Below are 12,270 nucleotides of genomic sequence, written 5' to 3'. Positions count from 1 at the left end.
GGTAACCATGGAAACAAACAGCGACACATTCGACAACCTAGGAGACAGATAAGCGGGAACATAGGCTACATTCACGTTGTCAGTCCAAATCTAATTTTCTTCCCCCATACAATTGGAATCTGATCTAAATCCACCAGCCATATCACCCTGTAGCCCACGACTGGTTGCCCACTGAAAGCTAAGCAGGGCTGAGCCTGGTTAGTACCTGGATGGGAGACCTCCTGAGAAAACCAGGTTGCTGCTGGAAGAGGTATTAGTGAGGCCAGTAGGGGGTGCTCACCTTGTGGTCTGTGAGGGTCCTAACACCCCAGTGTAGTGATGGGGATACTATACTGTCAAAGAGCATCCTTCGGATGAGACGTTAAACCGAGGTCCTGACTCTCTGTGGTCATTAAAAATCCCAGGATGTCCTTCGAAAAAGAGTAGGGGTGTAACCCCGGCATCCTGGCCAAATTTGCCCCTTGGCCTCTGTCCATCATGGCCTCCTAATCATCCCCATATACTGATTGGCTTCATCACTGTCTCCTCTCCACCAGTAAGCTGGTGTGTGGTGGGCGTTCTGGCGCAATATGGCTGCCGTCGCATCATCCAGGTGGATGCTGCACATTGGTGGTGGTTGAGGAGATTCCCCCCTTCCATGTAAAGCGCTTTGAGTACCTAGAAAAGCGCTATATAAATGTAACAAATTATTATTATTATTATTAAATTTATTGACACCCACATTATGTATTGCCACTGTTAAGATCCGATTTGCATCCATGCCGCTCTTTTGTTTTCCAGATTATCTGCATCGGTTTCTATGGCAATGATTTTGTGTAGGATAGGCAGTGTAGTTGTTGAGCTGGTGTGTCTTATGAGGCATCGGCAGACACATAGGAGGCTGGTATGCATGGCTTTATTATAGCTTTCATCTCCGCCGGTCTCCGTTATAATGTAATTTTCTGCTGTTCCGCCACTTTGCAACAACACAACCTTGTTTCTGCAGGGACTTTCAGTGCGTTTCCTATAACAACGTCTGATGTTTACTTACGCGCGTGAGAAAGTCACATAAACCACAATAAATCCGATCAGAGCAGTCAGACTGAAAGGGATTTCCAGAAATGCGATTTGAATAACATTTCAAACCACATATGAATGTAAAAGGCTACGTTCAAACTGTCAGTCCATTTTTGTGCGTATCCGATTGAAATCTGATTAGATTTAACAAGTGTAAGATGTAATAATAATTTTATATCAGATTACTGTCGGATAGACAAATAATCGTTTTTCGGACTGACAGTGTGAATGTAGCCAAAATGATCAGCAAAAATAAATTCTTTGGCCGTTCACACTTGCTAAATCTGATCCAATTTCAATCGGATATGCACAAAAATCGAATATAGACTGACAGTCTGAATATAGCCATAGAGAACAAAAGAAAACAGGAAGACAACACATGGAAACAATGTGATAAACTAAGTCCATGAAAGCAAAACATAGCCTAACCCTGACAGAGCAACTGCGAATATGAAATTTGGTTTAATACCAGTTACAGTAACTTTGTCTATTTTTGCTCTGCCAACAAAAAAAAATGGTTTTAAACGAAGCAACAACAGAACCATCACCTGATTCTATAATATCTATAATACTCAAAGCTACTGTAGGCCTCTAAATGTGCATTTTCAGGTACCTTCAGGGGGTTAGTGAACTACTGTAGGCTATATGAATATTCCAGGACTTTAGAGTATTTAGAAAGTAGTTTGTCATGTACATGTAAAGAAATGTCAACCTCCTAGTTTGCTGGGAAGACTTCTCAAGACAGTCAAATCCAAGACAGTTGGCTTTAATCTCAATTATAATAATGCTGACATTTTGCAATAAAGCCTGTTTTTCCACAAGCCATACCATAACAACATATCCTTAAAATGATTAGGAGAAGTGCCACACACACACACAAAAAAAATAAAAAAAATAACAATTTGTAATTCAATTCACATTGTTTGTTTGTGGTGGCTGCGCTTTGCATTATGACCACAATAATGAAAACACAATGAACCGTGTCATTCTATCCTCTGCTGATGAACACACAGTGTCATTCTATCCTCTGCTGTTTGTCTTCGTTTGTTAAAGAGGGACGGCTACAGTGAGATGTGACCAGACTAACACCTGCAGGCATGTTTTGTGCTTCAGAGAAACTCTCAGTAATGAGTGGTGTCACTTTGCAGTGTGCAGCACACATGGAGAAAGTGATTGTGCCCGCTCTTTCTCTTTCTGTTTCTCTAACAATAGTGTGTTGAGCAGCAACACCTTACATGAACAATTAAGAGAAGATCTTCCATTCTCTCCTTACACAATAAATGTTATATAAAATCTGAATCAAAACATATACTCTGAAAGATGAGACATGAACTTTAATCTAATGTTCCTTCAAAGCTCCCTCAAGATTGATTTAAACATTTGCTTGCTTGACTATCTGTCTGAGTAAAGAAGTCCACTAAAGGCTGGAATGGTTTCTTTAAAACTGGCTATTAAAATTAATGTCAAACAGATTCAGTTTCACTCTAATTCAGTGGTTTAATGGTCTCTTAATCTGTGTCTCATGAACTACCCAGCTTGACCCTATATAAGGAACAACCCTTATTAGATCAAGTGAACAATCAGGCCATTTCAACATCATGACATCTCACCTGTCTTTGATTTTGTTGGTACGTTCCACTGCATCAATATCCATTCGGATCTTGAACTTGACGTGGCGGGGCACGTCTGTGGTCCAGGGGTACATGTCCATGAAAACCAGACCCGCCCAGAACTTATTCTCCCCCAGCAGGTGCAGGGCCTGATGGGTCATCAGATTCTCATCCATGTGACCCACAAACTTATCCAGACTTATACACTGATAAGATATAAAAAGAAGAAGAGTGTAAATATGAGGAAATAGAAAACAATGTGTGTTTGAATGTTGAATCCTATATGTGCTTGTGGTGACATCCATAATTACAGTGGTTCATATACTGTAAGTTACATGTGCTATTCGTACTTTTTATTCATTGCTCGAGAAGAAGCAATATTGCACGAGCAAGTGTTGTTGTCCCACTGTTGTTACGAATATTCAGACAAACAGCACACTGCAAATGTGAATTTTTTTATACAACAGGCCATTCAATAAAAAAGAAATTAGTTATCAATTTTTTACATTTTAGACACAATATTGCCAGTTACTTTGTCTATTTTTGCTCTGCCAATGAAAATAGTTCCAAACGAAGCAACAACAGAACCGTTGTGCATCTCCGTGCTTCACTAATGGAATGAATCAGTGTTTTTAAACAAATGAATGGCTGCATCCGAAATCGCATACTTCCCTAGGTGAAAAACAGTATGTGACAAAAGAAGTACGTCTGAATTCACAGTATTCATAGGCAAAAAATACCCGGACGACCTACTACTTCCGGCGAGATTCTGAAGTGTGCATAAGATGGACACTTTACTATCCCATGAGGCCACGGGAGAGGATTTGTTGATGACAGTGAAGCAACGTAACTGGCGCAGGTCACATGATAATGACAACATGGTGAATGTAGCACGTCCAGATTAGATTCAAACCGCACACATTCATACTATATAGAATGTACTATTTTAGCAGTTATGAAGTAATTACTTATTACTCATTCAAAATAAGTACCTACTCAAGAGAATATGCAATTTCAGACGCAGCCATTCTGCTGAGTAAATGATTGTTTTTGAACAAATGGGCTTGCCACTTGCCCCACCTACTGCCATAACAATGTAACTGCAGAAAGAGTCTCTCTAAGATCCCATCACATCTAGAGTGCACAAACACAGACAAGCGGCCAATAAGAAAATCGAGGACTGGAACTAATAATGTTGTGTAATAATGTGCGTGTGTGTGTGTTTGTGTGTGTGTCACGCTTTCAAGAGCCGAAGCCGTTCTCCACATAGCAGGCCTCTCGTTCTCAAAGCGCTCCAATGACATGGGAAAATCACAGAGTCTGTGTTGGCTCTTCACTGGAGGACTGCTGTACAATAGCTGAGTGAACGGCTCGCTCTCACATCACATGCCACCGCACTAGAGCCGAGAGGCCTCCTATTTCATGTGCACCATATCTAATGGAGTCATTCATGGTAATGTACAATGCCACCAGAGGTCCCGAACAAACAAGTGAATGGAAAGGTTCAATGGGACCCCCCGCAGGACTCACATGTTCTAAACACATTTCAATTCAAGAACACAACATTCACATTCAGAAGCACTCAGCTTGAGATCACACCCCTGAAAAACCACAAACAAACCAAAAATAGAGAGAATTTCTTTCAGTGACAAATTACGCTCTTCGAGGTAACATTTGTGCAGGGCTGAACGATGACAGCTATAGCTAATGGGCTAAACAAGCAAGGTTTGTTTGTAAAGCACGATGGTTCGCCGCTCGGGCAGAGACAAAGGGAGGCTGGGTCACTCTATGATAGCTTTCTCCCACCATCGCCGTCCCAATCTAATCAATTTGCGGGGAAGAGGCCTCCAGCTTACGGGGCCGGTTGTGGCTGGGGAGGTGAGGTAACAGAGTGATTTGCCCCTCTTGTTTCTCAATGAAGCCCCCTGTCCACAAAAACAACACGGCGCTGGCAAAGGCTGGCTCTCCCTCCCACTCTCCACTTAATCACAGCCGCACAATAGAGGGGCCTGCATGCTGTTGACAGCTTGCTTGTTCTTTTCCCTTTCACCCATCTGGCCACGGTGGGCTCTATATAGCTGTGCTAAGTGGTCTTTCTTGTGGTGATGTGCTGAGAGCAATCAGCACTCCGCAGAACGAGAGCTAAAGAGCCGCATTCTGTGAAGTGAGGAACGGCAAGGATGGTTTGAGGAAATGCTTTACATGCTCTACATCGATAGAACTTTTCAGCTCTTCTAGAAGGAGCTGAATTGCATCCTCAAGGTCAAAGGATGCAAATTAATTTTGACTCTATTCATGATATTTGCCAGTATTAACATATTACAGTGCTAAATAATATTCCTTTTGGCTTCCACCGGACACTCCACCTGTGATTGTTTCATATTTATATTATATCAAATATCTTTACAATATCTTTACAGTGGTAAATAATATTACTTTCACACCTGTGGATGTGTCTGAAAGCTGAAAGATGCTGAAATTGGATCCTTAATTTATCCTTAAAGGATTATTTCACCCAAAAATGAAAATTCTGTCATAATTTACTCCGAACCTGTAAGACCCACTTCCGGGTTTTACGTCAGAATGCCGGCTCATTATTGGTCAACGCTGTTCACATGAGCAGCACGACACATGGCATGCGTGTGATGCTGACGCAGGAGCTGGCCAATAATGAGGCGGCGTTCTTACGTAGAACCGGGAAGCGCTGCACTGTTTACTAAGTGAAAAGCGTAGCAGGCTGACATGGAGGAGAAGAGATTGTTGAATATAGTCGTTATTTTTGGGTTTGTTTTTTGCGCACAAAAAGTATTCTCGATTTCTCATCGCTTCATAACCTTATGGTTGAACCGCTGTAGTCACATGAACTATTTTGACGATGTCTTTACTACCTTTCTGGGCCTTGAAAGTGGTAGTGGCGTTGCTGTTCATAGAGAGGTCAGACAGCTCTCGGATTTCATCAACAATATCTTAATTTGTGTTCCGAAGATGAACAAAGGTCTTGCGGGTTTGGAACGACATGAGGGTGAGAAATTAATGAGAGAAATTTCAGTTTTTGGGTGAACTAATCCTATTCTGAATTGATGACTGATCTCACCTCACTGTACTGGTTGAGCATCCGAATAGCCTGATCAGCCAGACTGAAGACATTTCTCCAGTCGAAGTTTGTCATGTTCATATATCGATCCTCTGCTGGACCATTGTGCAGGAAGTTAAGGATGTCTTTGGTAGAGAACTCTGTTTCTTTTAGACGCCTGTCCAAAAAGTCCATCACTGTGGGGTTTCTAAGTGTGTCCTACAGTGGGGAGGAAAAGAGAGAGAAAGTTGGAAATAGAAATGAAGGACAGTAACACACACTGCAAAAAAGTATCTTATGCTCACCAAGAATCCATTTATGTGATCAAAAATACAGTGAAAACAGTGTTATTTAAAAAAAAAAAATTGTATTATGCTATGTTAATACATTTTAAAATGTAATTTATTGAAGCTGAATTTTCAATTCGGAAAACAATTGAAAAGAATGTTCAAAAGACCAGCATTCATTTGAATTCATTTAAGTATTTCCTAACATTATAATTATATTTACTGTAACTTTCGATCAATTTAATGCATTTCTGAAAGGTATTATTCTTTAAAAAAAAATCTTACTGACCCCAAAACTTTTAAACAGCAGTTTATACCAATAATCTCTCAGACAATATTTGAGAATGGATTTACTTATACAGTGGTTACCATATCATGAGAGATGATACAAATTAAAACTTAATCCCATGAGATCATACATAGACTAAAGGAGGGCAGTGGATTAGATATTCGGACGTTTGTTGGCATAATGTGGCATGTGAAGAGAGGTGTGTATGTGTGTGCATGTACTGTATGTGTGGGTATGAGATGAAAAGAAACAGATATGTTACCCGTATCATGTTCATTTGGACGCTGCTCTGAAAGAACTCCCATAGCTGTGGTCCCACCTCTTCCCAGACCTTACCCATTTTCTGCAACCTCTCTAGCTCCTCAAAAGTAGTGTTGGCCTGGAGAACACACACACACACACACAATCATGAATCCATATGCATTGTCAGTGTCATACTGTATGTCTACATGGCACCTTGGGGATACACAATAACAAAATAATTGACTCGGAAATGTTCCAGCTCATTGAAACAAAAACAACAATCCAGATGGAAATATATTCAAGTGTAACCCTGACTGTTGAAGCACACAATACGCTTGCTGGATTATCTCAAATTAACATGCAGAAAATGATCATCAGGTTTTACACTTGTGGAGTTCACGCAGCTCATACTGTATGCTGCTGTTATTAAAGAAAAAGAGAGATAAACCAAATACTGAGACATTCTCAAATTCATGTTCAGGTTTTTTTTTTTTTTTTTTTTGATGAACCCTTTTGAACATTCTGAAGCAATTTTGCAACTACATGTCTACTTCTCATGTGTACTTCTTATAGTAGAGTATTAGTAGACTGTCTGCTTAATATCTGCTAACTCTTTATTGTGATGGTCCTCGAATAGACATTCTGCTAACTATAAGTAACTTTGCAAGTACATGTCAACTTATTCTAACCCTATCAGTCTACTAATACTCTAATGAGAGTTAGTAGACATGTAGGTGCAATGTTATTTATAGTCACAGAGTTAAAGCTACCATCGAAATAAAGTGAAACCCAGATTTTTGTCTGTACTGTATTCCATTCGAAAGTTTGGGGTCAGTAAGATTTTTTTTTTCCTTCTTTTTAGAAACTATTACTTTTATTTAGCAAGGATGCATTAAATTATTCAAAAGGCAAAAGTAAAGACTTTTATAATGTTACAAAACATTTATATCTCATATAAATGCTCTTAAACTCTATAAAAATGTGTCACTGTTTCCACAAAAATATTAGGCAGCATAACTGTTTTTAATATTGATAATAATAAGAAATGTTTCTTAAACATCAAATCAGCATACTATAATGACTTCTGAAGTATCATGTGACAATAAACACTGGAGTAATGATGCTAAAAGTTCAGCTTTCATGCAATTTATATGCACGAATAAATTGCATTTTAAAATATGTATTTTTTAAAACAACAACAAAAAAACTGTTATTTTAAATTGTAATAATATTTCACAATATTACTGTTTTTACTGTATTTTTGATCAAATAAATGCAGCTGCATAAGCATAAGATACTTATTTCAGAGAAAATCTTACCAATCAACCCAAAATATTTTTGAATGGTAGTATTTGATTTGGTTGACAATGCATGTGCGCGAATCTTACACTCTTTATTATCTTTCTGACAGCCGGGGAGTCTGGGGTGTACAGGATCTTCCCCATCACCAGAGGCTTCACTGAATTCCACACGATTTTAGTGATAGGGTTCGACTCCAGGTTCTGTATCAGTGCATTACAGAATGGAGCTGTGGGCCACAGAGAGAGTGAATGAGCAACAAAACAAGAAAAAAAGAGAAAGTGAAGAATAGAAACAAAAAGAAACAAACAAACTGATTAACAGCTCTCACTTGCTGTCTTGTCATAGGTGTAGCTCTCATGTCCTCTTGAGTTGTTGATGCCTAGGAAAGCCTTGTAGTTGTTGTCCTCGTACCAGTTAAAGGAGAAGACCCGGGTGCCCTCCCCCTCAGGGTATCCGCAGAACAGATCTGACACAGTGGAAATCAGCTGACTGAAGGAAGAGGGACCCCCAGGCTGGAAGATGGAGTACATGACCCGCATCAAGTCTTGGGAGCTGGGCCTCTCTGTAAGCTGTGGACATTTTAGTAAATGTAAACGTTTTAAAAATCAAAACTCTAACAACACAGAATGAACAGATTAATTTATGTATATGGGGTGTTAAATGCAACAGGGCAGGAGAGATGGAGGAAGGCAAGATTTTCAGCCCAAAACCATCTTGAATGATAATTTTTTGATGCGTTAATGACCTTTTTGAGCTTGAATTACCAGCTATTTTAACTGTATAGGAAAGAGCAACTTGGACATTCTGCTAAACATCTATTTTTATGATCCACAAAAAAAAAAAAAGCAGCACCACTCTTACTTGAGAATAACTATAAAATTGGATGTATTCCTTAAAGCATTCACTACCAGTAAAAAAAAGTCGCAGTTTCCACATAAAAATTAAGCAGAACAACTGTTTTCAACATTAATAATAATAAGAAATGTTTATTGAGCATTGAGCATTGAGTAATGATGATGAAAATTCAGCTTTACCATCATAGGAACAAATTACAATTCAAATAATTAAAACATTTATTAAAATAGAAACCAGTTATGTTAAATTATAATATATCACAATATTTCACACTATTTTTACTGTATATTTAATCAAATAAATTTAGCCTTAATGAGAATTATGAGATAATGAGAGACTTCCTCCGACACCAAACCTATGAACATTAGAGTACCTTTTCATTCTTTATTATTTTAGACAAATAGTACAGTTACCAAATGGAAGTTTAAGAATTTGATGAAGTAAAAAAAAAAAATATATATATTTTAAGGCAAGAGATGTGCCCTAGATGGTCACTTACAGTAAGTTGCCTAATTGGTTGACCGACCTTGTCTAAACCTCTCCATCCAGGTCAACATCTCTTATCTGCCAGAACTATTCTCAATACACGTGGCAACCTAAAGACGCATCTCCTTGAAGAGGAAATCCCTAAATAACCCTTCATGTACAGTTGTGGCTGAATTTGGCATCCTGGAGGTAAACATAAGGTGAGAACCAGATTTGGAATTGATCCGATTTGAATTCTGCCATGCATGATCAATCTAATCCAGCTGGTAAACTTTGTATAGAAATAATCAACACACACAAAAAGTGTTTTTTGTCCATACAATGTCCAATGCTGTTTTGGTCCCCAGTGAAAAAAGATTAAGTTTGCTTCAGAATACCTTGTATTAATGTGTATTAAAGAAAACAATTTCTATTTCTACAACAATATAAAAGACATCATGTAATCTGATGTTATCTCTGATGTTAAGGGAAATGCATCAGGGAGAATTCCTGTGGGGGGCAAATATCCTCACAGCTGTTATGCTCATATTCATCTCCAGACTGCACCACAAAGCCTAGCAAACACTGCTCTGTGTCAAAATACGAGTGAACGTGAGATCCAGCACTTTTCCATGGGTCGTGAACTCTAATTCACAATATGATAGCCAAAGTAAGACAAACCAGGTCAAGATAAGTGTAAGTGAAAACATGAAGATTTCCATAGAGGCTTTCAGTATGAGTAATGAGTCATTGCTCAACCTCGACTAAACTAACACTTTTACTCCCTACTTCCCATTCATACATTCAGACCCACTCAGCGCAGATGGATTTAGAGATGGGTGATAGCAATAGTTGGCCAGGCTTTCTGTCACCCAAGCAAAAGGGAAAGAAATGTACTCCACCTTCAGGATGTGACCTCAGTGGAATGTCCTTTCACATAATAATAATAAAACAGGAGTGATGACACACATGCATGTACACACATGAACTGGTCATATAAACGCTTTCTGCCCTCTTCACGAGATTGTGGTGATTTAACCGGACAACTGAGGTTCTGATGCGATAGACAAAAACGATCCGCACACACGTTCCTGACCCCTTTCTTGGAGCTTTCTGAAGAGCTGAAGGGAAATGAGGCGCATCCTGGATGCTAAAATAAGGGTCTTGAAAGGGGGAGAGGAACTGAGCTTTCTCAAGCAGTCTTACCTCCTGAAGCTTGTCAGACACTGCTGAAAGCACTCGACCCCAGAACCGCAGGTCCATCCCAGTCGTGTGATTATCCAGGACCATGGGCAACTAAACACAGAGAGAAGGAAAGAGACGTTCGAATTTATGTGAAACCAAGTAAAAACGGAAATGTCAGAATTTATTAGGTTACAAATCAGTATATAATTACTTTGAGTACACAATTCTAAACATGTTTTTCAATAGTCTTTTTTAAAAGTACAAATTAAAATACATTACATATCACCACTTAAAGGTGCATTGTGTAATATTTAGGAGGACCTGTTGACAGAAATGCAATATCATATACATAACTATGTTTTCAGTGGTGTTTAAAGACCTTACATAATGAACTGTTATGTTTTTATTACCTTAGAACGAGCCGTTTCTATCTACATACACCGCGGGTCCTCTTACTTCGAAATAGCCATTTTGCGCCGACATGTTTCTACAGTAGCCCTAAACGGACAAACTACAGAGCGCGTTTTGTCACTATGTTGTTCTTCGTACAAAGAAGCTAGCTAAAGTCAGCGAATAAAACACTGACACGATGATGAACAAGTAACAATAATGTTCGCAATAACATTGTTTTAATGAATAATTAAGTAAACATCATTTCTTAAGCCGCCTTTCCACTGCACACGACAAACGACAGCCGTCGGACCGGAAGTCATTCATTTCCAATGGAGAGTCGTACGGGAGCTGCGGGGAGTTCCGATCATATGCGTATGCAGAAATTTCGGATCCGATTTGAGCTTCGGATGCGTTGAAATATCTGAACTTCTGCGGCTAGACCGTATGCGACCGGTCGACCGGATGTGATGTATTCTAATTAAAACTATGAGTGCGAAGCTAGAATTACCAACATTTTATTACTTTAATGTAAACGCTATTCCTGCAAAATGACGGTTATTAATAATTATGGCTGAAAAAAATATTTTTATCATTATTAAATCAATATTTATATTGATTAGCTCTATAAAATCGACTATTTTTTATATTAGATGTATTGAGGGTCATTTGTTTTGTGTGGATATATTCATGCATGCATTACATTCATTAAAATCATTCATTTTACCATTGTGAATAGCCGAGGGTAACGGTTGCTTCACGACCAATTTCAAAGTTCCGTGCGACTGACACCAGGGGGCAAAATGCGACAATCGAATGCGAATGTCGTGTGCAGTGGAAAGGCGGCTTTAATTTATCTTTGTAAAGAAACCTCATTGCTTAACTGGCCACTCTCTGATGTCTCAGACGACGACATCTTTTCCTGTCGGCCACCGTAACTTCTGTTGGTTGCAATTCGTAACCTCACCACTAGATGCCTCTAAAAATCACACACTGCACCTTTAAAGGATTTTTAAATGTTTTTAACCCTGGAGAACCCACGGGGTCAAATTTGGCCGCTGTTAATTGCTGCTACCCAAAATGAACAAACAAAAAAAAATTGTCAAATTTAACTTCAAAAGCCCAGAGCGCCACTTCTGGCCCCTGCATAGAGACACCTAGTGGATGAATATTGAACTCACAAGTGCCAGAGTGGTAGTAACAAGATGGCTGACCACATGCTGTTTTGTTGAGCTGGAAACCTACCCAAACAAAATCGTCTTCTCAGCAAACCAGCGGTTGGTAAAATTGTGTATTTTTTGTTAATCTATTTAGTATTAGCTTAGCCTGACTACGTCAGACTTCGTACTTCCGCTCAATTTCAGTTCGCTTCTGTACTCAGTCTGAGATAGCGACCGTTTTCCCCGTTTTCCTCCGGCCTCAAAACAGCCGGCCAATCAACGAACAGAGGGCGGGCTGAGAGCCGTGACGTAGACGCTGATTTTACCGTGGATGCGTAGATTTACTTCACATAAT

At 39.2% G+C, this 12,270-nt stretch overlaps 1 protein-coding gene across 2 annotated transcripts in view; it reads right to left on the bottom strand.

Moving 5' to 3' along the window:
• Positions 1-12,270, bottom strand: part of abca4b (ATP-binding cassette, sub-family A (ABC1), member 4b) — a 47,544-nt gene that overhangs the window by 22,854 nt on the left and 12,420 nt on the right. For both annotated transcript variants that reach the window (XM_084412532.1, XM_084412533.1), the window contains exons 8-13: positions 10,387-10,476; positions 8,189-8,429; positions 7,947-8,086; positions 6,578-6,694; positions 5,761-5,958; positions 2,667-2,872 (exon numbers count right to left, since the gene is read on the bottom strand). In XM_084412532.1, coding sequence (XP_084268658.1) covers positions 2,667-2,872; positions 5,761-5,958; positions 6,578-6,694; positions 7,947-8,086; positions 8,189-8,429; positions 10,387-10,476 — 992 coding nt within the window. The remainder of the gene's footprint in view (positions 1-2,666; positions 2,873-5,760; positions 5,959-6,577; positions 6,695-7,946; positions 8,087-8,188; positions 8,430-10,386; positions 10,477-12,270) is intronic.

Source organism: Rutilus rutilus (genome assembly GCF_951802725.1).
Source record: "Rutilus rutilus genome assembly, chromosome: 6".
Lineage (NCBI taxonomy): Eukaryota > Metazoa > Chordata > Actinopteri > Cypriniformes > Leuciscidae > Rutilus > Rutilus rutilus.
The sequence above is the reverse complement of the archived record's forward strand: the minus strand, read 5'-3'. Positions and strand labels throughout refer to the sequence as shown.